This window comes from Tetrao urogallus, assembly GCF_951394365.1.
Source record: "Tetrao urogallus genome assembly, chromosome: Z".
Lineage (NCBI taxonomy): Eukaryota > Metazoa > Chordata > Aves > Galliformes > Phasianidae > Tetrao > Tetrao urogallus.
In genome coordinates, this window is record NC_136816.1 from 65,938,879 (window position 1) to 65,957,791 (window position 18,913).

The 18,913-nt window shown below is 44.5% G+C and overlaps 1 protein-coding gene across 1 annotated transcript in view; it reads left to right on the forward strand.

Moving 5' to 3' along the window:
• Positions 1–18,913, forward strand: part of CCBE1 (collagen and calcium binding EGF domains 1) — a gene marked incomplete at both ends in the record, with an annotated part of 85,782 nt that overhangs the window by 59,080 nt on the left and 7,789 nt on the right. The window contains 4 exons of the mRNA XM_079548201.1: positions 7,303–7,355; positions 12,253–12,387; positions 13,134–13,271; positions 17,381–17,487. Coding sequence (XP_079404327.1) covers positions 7,303–7,355; positions 12,253–12,387; positions 13,134–13,271; positions 17,381–17,487 — 433 coding nt within the window. The remainder of the gene's footprint in view (positions 1–7,302; positions 7,356–12,252; positions 12,388–13,133; positions 13,272–17,380; positions 17,488–18,913) is intronic.

The following is an 18,913-nucleotide window of genomic DNA, read 5'->3' on the forward strand; positions in this document are numbered from 1 at the left end:
AAACCACTACAAATTTTCCCTTTATGCTTGAAAATTGTTTCTGAGATACGTATTCTTAGAATTTCACATGAAAAGCTGGTGTTATATCTGTGCATGCCTGTGGGGATAGGTGGCTGACGTACCTACGGGGGAAGCAGACTTCAGTCAAATCCTGAACCCACCCAAACCAGAAAGAGGCTTGCAGCTGTCTGCAGTGACAAATGTGGGACAGAATTGGGTAAGTTTATGCCACAAGTGATTATCCACAACTGTTCTTCATAAAAGTGCAATTGTAGCCCACCCTCAGGGCTGAGCGCGTGCCTAAGCATAATCCTCAGTCTTGGCGTATCAGCCTGTCTCCCACCTGGTGTGTGTTCATGGCAAAGTGATGTCTGCAGAATCAGGATCAGATTCTTATACAGCAGCTCCCCTGAGTGAACACAGACCAAGCTACTAGCTTGCCTGAGTCCTGTTCGGAGAACTAGTTTTAGAAACCTACTTCCTTGCTTTTGTTTCTATGATGAGCTTTTCTATGCATGCTTGCATAGAATGCGCTTGCCTTCCACTGTTTATCAAAACACATTTATTAGACATTGCTTATGCAGCATTTTCATGATCGTGTTGATGATAGATACCATGTAAACAGGACTGGATTGGACTGCATTCAATCTGAGAGCTTGCCAGCACTTTATTGCTGTTTGACTCCAGCGACGGAGCACGAGTCCTGCCGCCAGCCAGCGCAGCTCCTGCAGCATGGTGCTGCCTTTGCCTCCCTCCTGAAGGAAATTATTGCTCTGTATCTCTCTCTCAGGGCTATTTGGTCAGGAATTGGAGCCACAAAATGAAAGTTGTGGGAGTTTAAGAATACAAGGAGTAAGATAGATATGCTATGATCATAGAACCACAGAAATGTTAAGGCTGGAAAAGACCACTAAGATTATCTACTCCGACCATCCTGTACTCACCTTTGTGTCCATCCATTGCTGAGCATGAGCTGTCTGCAGGCGTTGCTGTTTATGGGGCTAGAAGGAAATTTGGCAAACAGTCTTCCAATTCAAAGTCAGAAGTGGGCCAAGAAAATGCCATTTGCTCACTTTTTTGGCTTTAAATCTCAGAGCAGTAAGTTATTCTAAAACAAAGGCTTAATTTTAGATCACTTTAACTGAGATGTAGAAGAATGCTTGTTTTAACAAATGAAAACCGTAGAACACAGAATTGTAGAGGTTGGAAGGCACTTCATCTGATCCATCAGACTGATCGTCTGGTCCAAACCCTGCTGAAGCAGGTTCCCTAGAGTAAGCTGAGCAGAAAATAAAATGTGTTTGTGAGGATGTGTTATACTCTTCCAGCTCATTAGGCTACTGCATTATTTACTCTTTCAGGTCATCAGACTATGCAGCACATGCAAACTGTGCCATCTTTGCACTAAATTCATTTTTTTCTTCCCCTCAAACTTCACACCTGTTAAACATTAATTTGATTCTGCAAAATCCATTCCAGTTTCATCCCTGAAACTAAACAAAATCATTTTCTTGGGTCAACGCCAAAATATAAAATAAATTTGTTAGAAAAGAGTGTAAGACAAAGCTGACAGCATGTGTATTAAGCTGAGTCTAAACAGATGAATTCTGTCAAAAGTTTTTTATTTAATCATTCTGTTATTTTTGACGTGCTATCTAGCAATAAACCACATGAGCATTCCTTTGCATTAAGAAAAGAAAAAATGGAGGAGAGTACAGCTCAGTGCTGAGGGAATCAGTGTGTGATGCTGAGGATGATGTTCCCATCTATATAAAATGTACAAGAAATGTCTTTTCCAGTGTCCACAGGGGTAGTTGCCTTTTGAGGTCACTGGTGGCAGAAACAGGGCCCAAGGGAATGGTATGGAGCTGTGCCAGGAGCTGGGGGATTATGAAAAAGCTGTGCCCCAGAGAGCGGTAGGCATGGAACAGCCTGCCCAGGGCTGTGGGCATGGCACTGAGCTGCTGGAGATGACAGAGCATCGGAACAGTACTTGTAGACATTGGGTTTGGAGCCAGGAGTTGGGCTCAGTCACCCTTGTGGGACCCCTCTAACTCAGGATGTTCTGTGATTCTACAAACCAGATCAACCAAAACCTTACCCTGCACCAAAAAGTCCTGAAGTAATCCAAATGGGATGACCTCTGGGGATGGCAGGCCACTTTTCCCCCAAACTCTGTTGTTCTGCTTTGTGTGCATTCCCCACTTGCGTGCAGCTCTCTGAGCCCCACCAGTACCCACGCAGGGTGGAGCATTTCTTGCACCCCTTCAAGTCGTTTTCCACTGCTTCAAAGAGAAAGGTGCTTCGCGCGTTCACAGTGTGCTCTGCAGAGGCCACAGATCATCCCATCTACATGGAAGGTCCCTCTTGAGAAAAAAGGAACCGCCGTTTCTGCTCCATAAAAACTCCCCTTGACCATAAAAAAGATGACATACATCAGCAGCTGCAAGAGGAGTCCATAAACAATACATTACAATAAGGAGCAGCCAGAGGTCACGTCTGAGAGCATCAACCAGAGCAGCCCCAGGCAGGACCTGACACAGGCCCCCAGAGTCATTCAGCAGAGGTGTTTGCCAGAAGAGGATCTGGTCCCTGGCTCATGTTCGCAACAGAGGAGCCCAGGAATTATGAATCTTATCAAAGATTGCCCATTAACAACAAGTAGAATGGAACTCCAGTTCTTGTGTCTGTTTTTATAACCAGAACTGAGCAAAAAGCAATAGCAGGATTGTGGGGTGGATTTTTTTCTTTTTAAGAAGAGAACAGTAATATATGATTACAGTTATTGGACTGCAGGAGCTGATGAGAAACGTGACTGAGATTCGTGCGATTACTCAGAATCTGACCTTCAGAAAAACCACGTATGTGCCTGCAGTGATTTGCTCCCAGAGGTCGGAGCTTCAGCTTTGGTGGTGAAGGTGGGTCTCTGTGGCTGCCAGGTGGATACTGCTCTATTCACTTCACCAAAAGAAACAGAGCAGCACATATATGCCTACTGTGCTCACAGACGATACTGCACTTCCTAGTGTGCCCTGTGCTGTTCACTGGAGAGGGTAAGGCTGGCATTAGACCTTGCCTTGCACCCAGGGTGGACATAAATCATCTCTTTACAAAACTATGAAAAAGGGCTAAGTCTGGAAATCGTGGCAAAGTGTATGCTGAGTGAGCGTCTGCAAGAAGGCCACCCTCTCTTACTCAAGATTTTGGTATGTATCCCACGGAAAGGCAAACAAAATTAAAGCACGTTGCTTCAGTTTTACACCATCTTGCCATAAATCTACTCTCTGTGTGAATTATGGCAAAACTACATGCAGCTACTGAGCTTCTGTCTTAATGCACCCGCACTGCAGATGGGTTTTGTCCGTACGTGTTTTGGCAGACAGACCTGGCTCACATTCAAATTCTGTATAGCATACAGGGAGAAAAAAGGGGTGGGAGGGGGTAGGTGTTTTTTTAAGATACCTTGTTGGCTTGTTTACATAGCTAATTATCTTTGGAAAGTTAATTGTTGTATTTTCTGTCTGCATTTTTGCTGCATTCTGTATTTCTGCAAGCCAGGATGATCAAAGAGAAACACGAAGCAGGCCCAACAAGGAGCCGCTCCAGCAAAGTCCACATGCTGCAATTAAAGGCAGCTGTGCCATGGCCTTTGCAAACTCACATCTTCAACATACAGCCCTAGTCCTGTATTGTCTAAAATTGTCCAAAAAAGCCTTGTCAAAAAAAAAAAAAAAAAAAAAAAGTCTGCCTTTTCCCAATAAGAAATGTGTTTTTTCATTAATCACATTTGTCAAGAGGAGCATTGGCTTTCCATGAAAATGCTGGTTTGTCCTTGGAGCCACCCCTGCCAAATGGAGCTGTCATCTGACAACAGATGATGTTCTCAGAGTTCTGGCAGTTGGCGTGGAACACTTTCAGGTTTCACTCTTTTAATGAAGTCTTGAGCACCTTGTTGGCGTGCTGCAGGCTTTCTTGCTTTTAGTTTGCTATTTTGACACAGTTCCACCACATAAGATACAAAGATGGGAGAGTCTTTTGCACTGGCTGCTTGATTGCATTTGTGGTCAGGATATAACAAAGATAATATTTTACTTTGGGAACTCACTTTCTGACTCGCCATGGGGATTTCTGTGTCTCCTTCATTCCTATGAGACAAATATTTCCTGGAGTGCGCTCTTCCTTTTCTACTTTTGACATATTTAGCAAGAACTTCCTTGACGTGTTATTTTCATTTGAAATAATGAATAAATAAATAAAATTATATGAAGCTTTGGGTTTTTCCATCCCTACTTTTCTCTCCATATTTCTCCCACCTTTTTTTTTTCAACCTCTTCTGCTGAAGTCAAGCTCTGTAGTCACTGCCACTCTACTGCCAACAGATACAGATTAATTCTCAATTCCTTCAATTGCTATCCTGCCATTATTTGCACTTGTAATATATTCCAGCTGTGACAGCACCCGAACCCTTCCCTCTGTCTCCCACAGCTGTGTTTTCCTGGCTCAGCATTCCCCAGTCTCCATGGCACCGCTACCAGTGTCCCAGCACAGACCGAGAGCTGGGCTGCGGGTGGTGGCAGCCCTGCCCCAGGTGGGAACAATTATGGGAAGGGGTCCTAGCCTGGACCTAGCATGAGTTACTGCTGATAGCACCCAGATAAGCTAACTTAATAAAGCAATGGCTTAATCAAGCCACATTCCTTGCATCTTGCCTTTCGTCCTGACTCTCTGGGGTGATGCTATCGAGTAGCTACATGGAGCCGGGGGCTGGGCCAGTGCATTGGTGTGTTGGGTATAGGAGGAACAAGTGGAAAGCTGAACAGATTTATATCCTCTCAGATTTATTGGTCTAAAACGCTTGACCCTAAATCAAAACCTGTAGGGCCGCTCTCCTCCTTCCAACTGCTGAAGCTCCCCTTTAAATCTGTAGCAAAAAGTCCTGAGAGTTCCTCCTTTCAAAAACAATCCTTAATGTTAATGAAACAACTTAATTTCCCCGTGGTTCCATATTTCAGAGACTGATCTTCTTGCCCAGCTGTGTATGTGTTGGTGTTTGCTGCATGCTTGCAAGCACGGCTACGTAGCAACTGCTGACCTGAAAGTTATTCAGTAGCTAAAATTATCAGTGGGGACCCTCTCTTCCCTCTCGGCCTGTGTAATGAGATCGCTGCTGTGCAACTTTGATTAGACATGTCAACATGCAGCTGGATGTCTGGAAATGAGTATTGCTATTAAAATGCCTTTGCTAATGATCAGCTCACGTGTCTATCATTTTGACAGATTTCTCCTCAGGAATGTGGAAAGTATGCAGGAATCCCAAGGTTGCGATGTCATGTTCAGGGAAATGGGTATTGGTGTATTTCCTGTGTGTTAACCCTGAAGTAGCACTTTCCTTGGCAAAATCATGCTGGTGTCTGAAGCTTGGTGCTGAGCACAGGCTGTGCTCAAAGAGATCCATAATCCTGAGCTGGGAACTGAGTATGATGGGGAATTTCTGGAGCATCAGCCCGAGAACAGGGCATCCATCCTCTGTACCACTTCTTTTGGTTTGATTTAAAGCTTTCATTATGTGGAAAAAAGAATCAGGTGTTTGGAGGAAATATTTCCAGATCTCCATATCAGTTAATCAATTTAGCAATGGGAAAACCAAAAGCTGGGTGATTCGAGAGGAGAGGAGCAGTTCCAGCACAGTGCCCAGCTGCGAGCCCTCCCCAGGAGCAGGCCGTGTGCTGAGCTCTGCATGTTCTGCACAAGACACACCAGGGCTTTTCAGGGGCCTAAACCTGGAAAGTAGGTGGGAATTCCCAGGGAGAAGGGAAGAAATGGAGACAGCTGCTGCTCCCATTTCTTTTGTTTTGGCTGCCACAACCCACAGCCCGGAATCTCATGGCCCTCCTCTGCCATCTCCCAGCTCTCCCTTTATCAGCCTCCCCTCTTTCTGCAGACAGGAGGAGACGAATGTGCACTTGGAAAGCCATTGGCATGGCTCGTGGTGTATGAACAGCCTCCCCAGTGCACCTTTGAACCCATTCCTCCTACATTTGTTTGTCTTGCAGATAAAGCTTCACAGCAGTGTTTGGAGAAAAGTCTAATGAGGGACCACTGTTTGCATAACAAAGCGAGGCTTCCTCTTCAGATGTTCAACCTTCATTAAGCATAATTTATATTCCAGCTAATCTTTGGAAGTGGATAAAATATGGAGCCAAAGTTTGTTTTTACATAGTTTGGAGTAACGCGTTGTTTGTTTTAAGTGGTCAGTTGCAACTGACAGCTGATTTATATTCAACATAATGATGATTTGTGATGGCTGCAGATTGTCGTGGGGACTGTTGTGTCACTGACTGCCGTGGCTTTAGCACTCTTTGACGTCAGTTGTTGAGTGAAAGGATAAGAGCAAATGGATGTTTTCGGATATTTCAGCAGATCCGCAAGAGTAAAAAATTGCAAATTTGTGAAACACGTGGGCTTTTTCCTCCAGAACCTCACGTTGACTGTATTGAGTAGCACACTGAATGGTAGCTTGCTTCTCTGGCAAGTCCCAGCCAGCACCGCTTGGGGCCCTTTGAAGGTCACTGCAGGAGCCTCTGCAGACAGCAGCTCTTGGGGTGATAAGAGGCACCAACATTCTGCTCTAGTGTGCTGCCTAGAAAGAAAGCAGGCTGATTTGGCCGAACACTTACTTACAAGACATCACAGCTTGGTGTAAAAAAATTCATTTGATTTCTCATCATTTAGACTTTTTTCATACCATAGGCACACTAAAAGGATCTGATGCTATTGAATCTTCACTATAGTTTTGACCTGCTGCCCGTATAAGATGCACTTTTTCACTGCAAATGAAATATTCAATATATTTCACTTATCACCTTCCAGTTTTATTAAAAGATGAGAAATGACTGATAACATTTATCTTGTTTGAACTCCAAGCTGAGCCTTACCCCTTTCTGCAAGTTTACATTGTAATGACAGATGTTTGAAAACACCCTTCAGTATATCAAGAAAATTACAACCTGGCTTGTGTGTGAGGACAGCACTGAGGTGTGCTGTGTCCTTTCAACACAGAAAAGCAAGATTTTCAGATGTCTGTGATCCTCTCCAGTTCTCCGAGCAGAGCAACATAGATACTGTGGATTGAGTGATGGCTTTCCACTTTGTGTTCTTTAACACTGAGAAAAGTTCAGGATCCTCTGCTGGTTTGGTTCACCGCATCTGTAACCATAACCTATCTGTAACTGTTTTTAAAAGAGACACCAAGCTTTAGAGAATATGTTTATTTATTCATTATTTTGTTTTATTATTTTTCAGGAAAAAATGCTGTAAGGGTTATAAATTTGTTCTTGGACAGTGCATCCCTGAAGGTATGTGGTTTTGCTGTTCTTACCTTTCCTTTCCCTGTGCATTTGTCTTTCCATGTGTGCTCTATTCTCTGCACTGCTGTCTGGGAGAGCATCCTGATACAGCCCACAGCCTGGGCTGTACCGCACACATGGAACAATTTCCAAGAAATTGTTGTGAAAATAAAAAAATCAGCGTCTTCCAAAAGTTTTGTTCAGCATGCCAAGCCTTAATCCTCCCTGAGTACGTGTGGCTGCACAGATCTTGTAACAGGACCTGGTGCAAACACAGAGCCACATGCTGCTCTTGGCTGTGCGTCCAGGAGCAGTCTGTGCATCCAGGAGCTCATGCTCCCCCTGTGGTCTAGCAGAGGAGATTTGGCTTGGAAATGCATGGAGTGACCAGGTGAGTAAGTCCTGCTTTTGTCACCTGTTTCCTGCAGGCAGCAAGGGGAAAGCATCGCCATACCATGCCTCTTTTTCACCACATCTTCTGGCTGTGGGCACAGGGACTGAGAATTACCAGGGGTGGTTAAATTCACAGTGGAAAGGAAATCTGTCTCTCCTGACAGGCTGCCCAGAGGCTTTGAAAGAGAGTGCTGGGATCCAGTGCTCAGAAGTTGATTGCACATCTCTTGTAAGAAAAAGGCTGAGGTCTGCCTGCCTTAACCGTGGCAGAGGCCTCTGCTGGTTGGTTGGCCCAGTCTCAAGAGCCATCACTCCTCACACTTTGCTCACCTTGGGTGAAATTGGCTCAGAAGTTATAAGAGAGGAGAAGTGGCCACACAGAAGCAAATGGCCAGAGACAACAATACATTAAAATTCATTTCCTCCAAAAAAACAGGTTGGGTGGATGTTGTCTCAGCTTGAGATGGTGATGTTTCAAAAAGAAAAGTGACAAATTATCATTGTTAATATCAGCTGTTGATATTAGCAGAATTTTGGATTTCAGTCTCCAGCCAACGGGGATCATAAACCAAACTCCAGTCCTGCTGTCTCTTTTTTTGTTTGTTTGTGTCCTTTGTACCTTTGCTGTTGGCTGGAAACACTCATGGAATCTGTACAAAAAAGAAGATATTAAATGTCATATTTTAAAAACAGGAGTTGTACATTTCCTGCTTCCATGAGGAGGAATGGGTTTGGGCATCGTCGGTGCTCACAAGGGCATCCTTGTTCTGTGGTTTTGCAGTTTTGTCTCAGGGCGTGCGATGTGAGATGATGGCTTCAGTGTGAGACACTTGGAGGAGACGGTTGTGCTGGGTTTGTTCAACCCTGTCTGTGCGTAGGAGGAAGAAGCCCTGAATCCTTTCAGGGTGGAAGAAAGCCAGGGCTCTGCGGCCTGGCCTGCTGCTTTCCTGTCAATTGTAACACTTCTATATGCTGTTATTTTCACTAAATATAATGGATACAGCAGAAGAAGTAATGGGAGCGAAAATATAGTGAGAGCCATGGCAAATTATAGGAGGGTTCTAATTTTCATCTCTTGAGGTTTCAGGTGATTATGAAAGCAGCATTTCTGTGTACCCACTGACTTTACTTAATCCTGCCTACTAACTGCATCTCAGTAACCTAGGTTTTTGCCATTCATTGAATTTCTCCACTGGCTGTGGCTGCTATCCCTTTGTCTCTTTACACCCTTTTCAGCTCAGTAGATATTTTGCCTTGAATTCTGCAGCCCACAGCAGCTGCTGTAACATCCAAGACAATCTGGGCTTTTGATGTAGGGATGAGAAACATGATTCAATGAAGCAGTTCTTTCATTTACTCTGTTACAATACATCACTTGGCTCTTTGCACGTTGTTTTGGCATAGTCTTGGAGGAGGAGCTGCATGAAATGCATATCTTGAGACAGGCACATAAATACATTGCAGATGTGAGCTTGTTAGAGCACATCTGCACCTTTTAATCCAGTGCTGGCAAGCTAAAGCTCAGAGAAATAGTTCCAGCCTCACCTTCTCTGTGATTTAGCAGTGGCTGCAGAGAGAAGAGTCAGAAGAGGCCTAGACCCTTCCCTTGCACACCAGCCTTTCTTTTTGGCAGCTGCTATCTGAACACACTCTTTCTCCAAAGGGTTGCCCATGTCCATCTTTCATTTCTGTCCTGTTTTTCCTCTTCCATCTTTGGTGTAGCAGCTTAGTGTACCTGAGTTCCTGCTGCTGTGTCCTGCATTCTGTTGGCATTGGGCTGAATGTCTCTCTATAGGTTTCAGTTGCAAGAGCAGGGAGCCATGACCATTGGGAAACAGAGGAGTTTCCTTTGCGTGTCTGATTTGCACTCTACTTGGCCAACAAATCAGGCCAAAATGAGATCTTTGCACTTCTACCAGAATAGTTTTCCTCTTCTTTGACTCAGAAACTGACAGCTCCAAGCAGGTCCTGCCTCTCAGTGTTGCTGACATTGAAGTAGAGCTGTAGTCTGAAACAGCTTCTTGAAGAGCAGACTTCCTACCAATGATCTGTTAGTTAAGTTTCCTGTCTTCAGGCTAATTCACCAAATTAATTCAGGCTAATTCATGCAAAGCACACCATGACAGACAAATACTCAGAAGATCTGCTCTCTCCTCACTAATGCTACTTAAGAAACTTCCTTGGTGCAACCTTCTGCGTTGCATTGTCACTCCTGAATTCATTGAGGCATGTATAGAGGCATTATTTCCTTCAGTGCTTCGTATTTTCCTGAAGTCTGAAACAGCCTGATCCTTGCTGTGCAGCTTTGATTCGTCCTCAAACCTTCTGAGACCGGGCTGGTGAAGAAGGGGCAGGTATGTGAGGAATCCTGTATTCTTATTGCTTCAGAGCACGCAGAGGTGGTGTCCACAGCCAAGAGCCACAGCACTTTTTGTCCAGTTTTGCCTCGTTCCTAGGAGAGTCATTCCACATGGGACCTGTTTAGTCTAGAGGAAAGAAGTCTGAAGGGAGATCTGTTAGCAGTATTTATGTGAAAAGGCTGCAAAGCAGAAAGCAAACTCTTCTTCATGGCCAGGGAGAGGAGGACAAAAATAATGGGCTTTAATGGCATTAAGGGGAATTTGGAACAGGCATTAGTAAAAATCTTACCCTTTACAAGGATACTTCATCTCTGGAATGTGGGGTATACCATCCCCGAAGGCTTCCTAAGTGTGGGTTACTTGAACATCTGAGGAAAGGCTTGCACGTAGTTAATCCTGTTTGGATGGAAGGTGGCCCCTTCCAGCTCTGTTGCTTTATTTTATTTTATCATATTCTTTTTTCTTTTTTTCCTAATTTTGTTAGTGTATGTCTATTCATGGAAGCACAGTGAGGACAGAGATCATTCTTCCTCAGCTCTGAATAGACTGAACAGGCCAAATTTTGGAACAGGCTAAATACAGCATCTGTGAGGGCAACTGCCTAAGGCACAGGCATGCTCAGCTAAACAAGGGCGTGCTCCCATGTGCTACAGCACCATCCAGCCCCATCCCTTGCCTGCAGCCTACAGCAGTGCCAGGAGCTCCATGCAGCACCTAGTACTCCAACTTTGCTGCTGCACAGAGGCCAGTCATTGCAATCAGCCACATCTATGTGGAAAAATAAAATAGCAGCCATGCTCAGAAAAATTGCCTCTGGCCCTTTATATTTGTGACTATTTGTTAGTTCCAAAATTTGCATCCCCAGTGTCACTGAAAAAGCCCAAACTATCCAGAAGGTTGTCCAGGTTTGAAGGCAGTGGCCATGTTTTCCTTCCAAACCCAGGCATCTACACTATTCCACCCCAACCACAGCACCATGGACACAGCTGGCATTAAAGCCAACCCACTGTGAAGTGCAATGGAAAGAAAGGATTCACAAGGTAACAAGTACCAGAGAGGAAATGCTTGGCACTGAGACAGTATTTTTCAGTTGAAGGAGCTCTGGTGTGCCATACTGGTGCTGGCACACCGTGGCTCATTAAGCCCCATTTGGAGCGCTTTTGTAACCATGCACATAGTCACTTCTGCCCACAGTTGTTCGCATGTGTTCTGAATACTCCGTATAGCAAATGTGGTTTCACTTGCTTTTCCATCTATTAATTCATTTTAATTGTTTGGAAAAATCGTCGTACTAGCAGAGATGTCTGCTAGTCATTAGCATGAGTCAGTAATGAGTTGGGGTTTTAATCATTTTATACTGTGTGTATGGAAAGACAGTGCATTGCTGGGAACTCAGTCGAAACACGTAGGTTTGGGTGTTGTGTGTTATGCCTGGAGCAGAGGTCAGATGCTTCTGCTTGGCCACACAGTGCCCTGTTGCTGCAGGGTTATCCAAGCACTGTGAATCACTGTGTGCAGGGTGATACTCCTCTGAAATAACCTCAGAGCATGGCTGTGGCATAAAACCCAGCCTTCAGCAGGGTGATCTGAGCTGCTATGGAGGCTGGATGCTCCTCCTGCTCCTTCCTTCTCCTGGGGTTTTGAAGTGGGACCTCAGGCAGATTTCTGGGATCTCACTCACAAGCATGGCTAGTGACTGAATGTATCCTGATCTTCACATGGCTGTTATTAGGGGTGATGATGGTTTTGCAGCAGTGTGTTCCTTGCTAGGAGGTTTATAGCTAGGTATGAACAGTTACTGCGTGATTTTAACTTTCTTTTGTGATATATTTTCTACCTGGATTTGGCAGTTTGCCATACTGTATTTCTCAGTACTTTGCATATGAAATGCTTAGATCAGTACTTAAGGACTGTGGAAGAAAACAGCAAAAAACTTTTAGGTAATGTAAAATTCCTGAAAATTCTTCTTAAATTCTGCAAACTGGATAAGTATCCCTTGCTTAAAAGCCAGTTTTAATAAATAACCCAGTTGCCATGAGGTGCATTAAAAAGAGCATGGCCAGCAGGTTGGGGGAGGTGATCCTCCCCTCTCCTCTGCCCTGGTGAGGCCACATCTAGAATACTGTCTCCTAACCGTGCACTTCTCTCCGTAGACTATGATGTGTGTGCTGAAGCCCCTTGTGAACAGCAGTGCACGGATAACTTCGGACGGGTGCTGTGCACTTGCTATCCTGGGTACCGCTACGATCGGGAGAGACACAGGAACAGGGAGAAGCCGTATTGCCTGGGTGGGTAGAAGTGCTTCTCTCTGGTTCGAGACGTATTTTCCTTCTTCACGTTCTTTAGGGGTCAGTTTAGATTTCAAAACTTCTTTATTTTCTTTACAGTTGCATATTAAATGTGGCTTTTAATTCTGCTGAGTGTTGGTCCCCATGACTAAGATACCTAAATCCTCCTGAAATTATGGGTGGGCAGTACCTAAAAAAAGCCATATACACTTAAGCGCTTTGAAGCATCAGGGTGATGCAGTTTTCCCTTTCTTAATTCCTCCTGCAGGTTATGAGTAGTATTTGAGAAGAGGGGCACGGTTCTAGGTGTAACCCTCAAAGCACTATAACCATGCCTGATTAGGACAACCAGTCCTTGGGGTTCCATTCAGATGGGAAGGATCTGGTTCAGGACAGTTGTCACTGTCCTGTGGTTCTCTGCAGTTCTCACGCAGCTGCGCTCATGTGGCTGACACAAGGAGTTGTGTCCTGCTTAGTTTGCCGTGCCAGGGAGCCAGGGTTGTCGGGATGAAGCTTTTAGTGAGCTGCCTGGTGCAAAAAGCACTCACACAGTGCTCACTGATAAAACGACGGGTGTGTTAATGATTGTCGGTCTGCACAGAGCTCCGGTATGAAGCAGCAGCAGTGCAGCAGCCACTTATTTATTTAAACCCCAAATCTCCTGGTACTTTAAGAAGAAGATTATTATTTACCCGAGATGTGAAAACTCCGGCTTCAGGACGCTTTCTGTTCTCACTCATCTCCAGACATCGATGAGTGTGCCGCCAGCAATGGGACACTGTGCTCACAGATCTGCGTCAACACTGTGGGCAGCTACAGGTGTGAGTGTCACGAAGGCTACACCCGGGGGGAGGATGGCAGGACGTGCACCAAGGGAGATAAAGGTACGTGCCGCTGGGGTTAAAGGTCTGGGGTCAAAGGGTCTGCTTCACACGAGGCTCCGTCTGGCCGTCAGGAAGCACTGCTGTATGTGTGCATGATGGAGCATTGGCACTATTTGCCCAAAGAGGCTACAGACAGCCCAGAGCTCAAGAGATGGGGTTTTTTCCATTGGAAGTAATTTGTGACGAAAAAGGGGTGAGAGTAAGGGCTTGTACTTCCTTTTCACTGCTGTTTTCAGAGCATGAATGTGTACAGAGTGTAAATGACTTTGAAATTGTTGACCTCATCCCAGTTATTAAATTACAGTATTTAGAGTACTGAAGATTAAATACTGATAGGACGATTTTAAAAACGGGGAGGAAGACAACAATCTGTGCTCTGGAAAAGAAAAAAAAAGAGGGTGGGGGAAATGAAGAAGGAAACTTCACTCTTCTGATGAATGGCATCTTACCTAAGTTCATCTGTTAATGCCTGAGCACATGTATCAATGGGTGCTCTAAGTCTCACTGGATGGCCAAAGCCATTTATAATTTTCGTTTTCCCCTGAAAATCAAATGAAGTGGCTGGAGCCTCTCCATTAACGTTAGTTGTTTCTTGTCATTTTCAAATGTTTGGATATTTTTCCTTTATAAGTGTGGGGGGGGGCATTAAGGAAATACGTGTAGCATAAATAATCCCCTTGCAAATAGCATTTTTAGCTAAATTTACCTCTGGCTAATTCATATTTACTGACAGGGTAATGTCTGAAGCATCCAGGATAACTGATCACTGGAAACATTCAGGGCTGTGGAAATCATTCTAATATTTGAAACAAGCAATTTGACATAGCCATAAAACAATTGCACTCTGTTTTCAAGAAACATTTTCAAGAAACCCTCTCTCCAGGTTTACGCTTTCTGTGTGTTTGCTGGAGAACTATCTCTTGTGCTCATCCTGCCATGCACAGAGGCTGCAGCCTGAGCACTGTTTTTGGCTCTGAGCTACAAGTGAGCTCCACTGAACGCTCTGGATTTGTTAGTGGGACGCGAGAACAGGGAGCATTTTTCCTGCATCCACAGTGACGTTGTGTTTGACAGAGACAATAGAGCCACCCGCTCTGAAGCAGGCACATTAAACCATCTCAGCAGGCTGAGCCCAGATAATGCAACACAGATGATCCACCAGGCAGCTTCCATGCAAAGACCGCCCGCAGCACAGCTCCTGCAGAGCTCTGCTCTGCCAGCATCTCCTTCTCATCCAGCATCAGCCCTTTGAGCAAGGGCAAAGACAACATGTTGCTCCCTGAGCTGCTCTCTTACTGATAGCACTGAAGGGTTCACCAGTACCTTGCTTAGATGGAAGGCTCTGTGTCACCCATGAGCTGGACTTCATGCTTCAGAAACCCTCCCTAAATGGGGCTACTTGAAGCCTTCTCTGCAGTAATTTTAGTTTCCCTGTGCAATGAAAACAGGTTATGTAAGCGTCTTGCTCAACGCTGGCCAAACTGATCCTGGTGGGTGACCTCAGTGTCTGCACCATGCGTGGGAGGCTGCAGCTGATTGCTGCCTGCCCCTCTGGCCCATCCTAGGTGGCTTCTGGCTTTCTCCGTGCTTTAGTCTGGCTGTATTCATATTTTGGTCCTGATGCAGGATCAGATGGGGGTAGAGCGAGTGTTTGATGGATGACTCCTTCTTTGGGCAAATCAACACTCATGTCTGGTATGAGTTAGGGGATTCCATCCCTCTCTGGGGACACAGCTCACACTTGCTTATGTGACACTGTTGGACTTCTTCCTCAGATAAATCAGTCCAACTGGGTTTGCAGAAATCTCTCTGGTGTGGTATTTTCCAAACATTAGCTGACCCCCGCGCTGTTCACCTACACGGGCTGTTACAGCCCTGTTTATCTGCAGTCCTCAGCCCCATGTACCACATCTTTCTGGAAGGTAAACTGCATTTTATGATGCAAGAAGAGGCCAAATTCACTGCTGCTTAATCTGCTCATAATTCTACTGACTCTGGTGGGACTGCTGGAGTCTCAAACAGCAGAGGTTCTGGCAGTTTCTCTCCGTGACCGCATGTTGCTGTCAGCAACATTTCTTAACACAGTGTGTGTGTTGTATGAGAGAACTCATTTGTTAAGATACCTACTAAAACAAATTTGGTTAAGAATAGTATCAAACACAGTTTTTAGGAGAAATTTTTAAAAAGGACATTTTAAAAATGTCTCCCTAAATGGGCTTTTGTAAATCTTACCAAGGTCTGATGGTGAACATGTCAGAGCACTCTCATGTTTTTAGAGAGCTGAAAAAAATTGACAAGGGTGAACCCCTGAGAGAACCACAGTGCAGACTTACAGTCAGGAGAAAATTTGCCTTGTAGAAATATGAAGAGGTGTCCTGATAACAGCTTAACAGCTACTTGTTAAGGGGGGAAAAAAAAAGATGAAAAAAAAACCCTACATGCTGCAAGCTCTGCCAGAGATGGGCAAAATGGCATTGGTGAGAGTCAAAATGACCAATGGTAGAGTCCTTCTCGGAGGGGCTGTGGCCAAACAAATGGTCAGGGAGACATAATAGCTGTAATTCGGTAAAACCATTTTATGTGAGGGTCAGTGGAGAAGGCCCTGGAATACCTTTTGACCATAAGCATTGAGCCATCCAAGCACAGCACAGAAAGCTGTTCAGCCACGCGCTATCAACTAGGGCTGGGAAGCTCTGAAAGCAGGAAGCTTACTTTTAGACAAATGCTAAATGAAATAGGGAGGAGAGCTGTGGATTACCACAGTGCCATAGGACTGCAGTGTCGTGCAGGCAGGTAGTGACTGGGAAAACCCCCAGCCTTTGCTTCCTGATCTTCTGACTGATTTACACCAGGATTTACACCAAGGCCCTGCTGCTGGTGGTCATTCCAGCATCCTGCCTTTGCAGTCCCACTTGCTATCTGCAGTAAGACAGGGGCTTATGTGATAAAATATTACACCCAATGGACGAAAACTACTGAAAACAAGTTTTTTCAAAGATTGTGCACTGATGGTCTGTAGGTGACCATCTGATGGCTGCAATGTCCCTTACTGGACGCTGTAGACATTTAAAGTCAAGTAGCACGTGACTTATGTAGTATTAGAAAATTCTGCTTGTATTAGAAACGATGCAGACTTTTTCATAATCAGTACACAGTTAGGAAAAGATGAAGGGTGTTAAAGCTGATATGAGGAATGTAAAACAATAGGTAAGTACATTCCAGGAGAACCCGCAGCTTTTCCGTTACAAAGCATGCTCTGAGGGATCGGTGTGCCAAGGTGTCCGATAACCCTCACTGGAGATGTCGTACAAGGCCACACATCACATGCAGAGCCTTTGTGTACTTTATGCTTCTCAGCAACTGCGTGTATAAGAAAAAATGCTTATCCGGAATTTGCAAGTATGTGTTTTGGAAACCACGTTTCTCTTTCAGTGGACATCTGTCAAAACAAGCTTGTTTGTTTATGATGCAGAAATGATTCACTGAGTATGGGACCAGGAAAAGGACGCATACAAAAAAGCACTTGCAGCATCTTTTACAATTCAAATCATTTCAAGGATTCTTGAAAAGATCCTGTTCTTACAGCATATTCACTGGTGTGACCCGTTCTCTCCAGTGGATTTCAATCCTTATCACTGTTCTCAATCCCAATCTCCCGTCACGTGGGGAAAAAGCATGATGATAAAGAGCAGTATGTGCAGAGTGAGTGAAATGGCCACATTGTGAGGAGTTATACTGTAATTTACAGCATATGAAAATTTGCTCCTTCAGGGCACTGTAAATCCAGACAGACCTGTAGGAACGGTCTGCCCTAAGTGCAAAGATGAAAGAAGGGGTGCAAACTTTTTCAGGTATTAAAAAAATAAATACTTTGGTGACTGTTAACTGGAAACAGCTGCATTAAAAATGAGCTCAGAGCTGTCCCTGAAAAATTTTTCAGCCTTGTATAGCAGCTCACAGTCAAGGCATTAATAATGGTGAGATTGCCTCTTCTTTTCACAGTCTGGGGGAATGCAACGACCTTTCAAACTCCAGTTGCTTTTGCAATTACTTTATGAACTTCTTTTCCTTGGATCTTTATATTTGTATTGGAAACTGCTTTCTTTCAGCTGGACTTTCTGAGAAATCTGAAAACGTGGCAAAACCAGGGACATGCTGTGCCTCTTGTAAGGAATTTCATCAAATAAAGCAGACGGTTTTACAACTGAAGCAAAAGGTATGAACACTGATCAATCATGTTATGAGACCTGCGTGTTTTGTGACAACTGAGTACAAATTAAGGTGTTTGGAACTGTCACTGCCACATCACACTTTTGCCCTGGAAGATGATGGCAACGTGTTTTAAAATTGCATAGGAAGAGCATCTCTTCCTTATGCTTCTGCACTGCTTGTAAGCAGATTACTACCCAAGCTTATGGTAACAGGATCTGGCAAAACCTCTTGCAACGTGAGCCCAGGTTTCTTGGCAAGATGCACTGTCCTCAGTTTTTCATTCATTCTGAACACATGGGATTTTGGACTTGATCCACCCCAAGTATATGTAAGTGCAAGACATTCTGCTGATGAGGGAATGTGGGAGAATATGATTTTGCACTACCAAGTTGTTGATACAGGATGCTTGCCAAATAGGAGGTGTGTGGCTAGACATAAAACATCACTAGCACGCACATCAGCTTTGATTGTTAAAAGAAAAAAAGCCTCAGCCATGAGTTTTTAGTTGATTACATTGCACACAAAAACATCCCCTGACCTTTAACTTTGTCTGCTCCTATATGTGACCTCCTTCTGCATTTTGGTAGGATTTAAAGAATGCAGATACACAGGGTTTGGAGAACCAAGTACGCAGGTGCAGATGCCTTTTCTGGTGACACTTCCTCCAAATATTCAGTTCTCTGAAATGGAAATGCTCTGCAGGGTCAGTGTAAGCAGTCCATGTTGGCAGGTTGTCATCATTTCAGTCAAGCTGCTCAATTAATTTCACTGCATCAAAACATAAATTGGTATATTCACCTGCTGAATTTAATGTTATTCATTCAGTGTAATTCCATTATGGAGAAAGGAATCTACCTCACTAAAATTAAATACACTGAAGTGTGACATATTCTTTATTTCAAAAATCTAAAAAAAAAAAAAAAAAAGCCCCAAAACCGAACAAAAAAACTTGCTTTCCTTATGAACCCGTATGAAGACAAACGTGAAAAGTGACAGAATTTTGTACGTGGAAGACATTCTGGTTTTCAGACAGCTCCTGCTAGTGGACAGCGAGCAGGACACAGCAGAGCCGCGCTGCGGAGCGCCTGCGTCCATGGCTGGGAGGCTGAGCTGCTCGCAGCTGCCTGAGCGCTGGGACCGAGCTGTTGGCCAACTGTTTGCTGCAGGAATGCGTGGAAACGAATCGCCTGGATTAAGGGAAAGTTTTCATCAGCGTTGGGAGCCTGAGTCCTGGGAGCCTGGCACACTCTTGTCGCACTTGTAGCTGTGCCTTAATGATAATTCCTGTCGTAGTACATGGACTAAATTGTACCCAAGTATTTTCCTTGTGGGACTTGATCAACTTGGCATCCTCAGAGAAAAACCACTGAGCTGAGCCACATGCAGAGCAGGAAGAGATGATCCCTAGATGCCTTCAGCATCTCTTACCC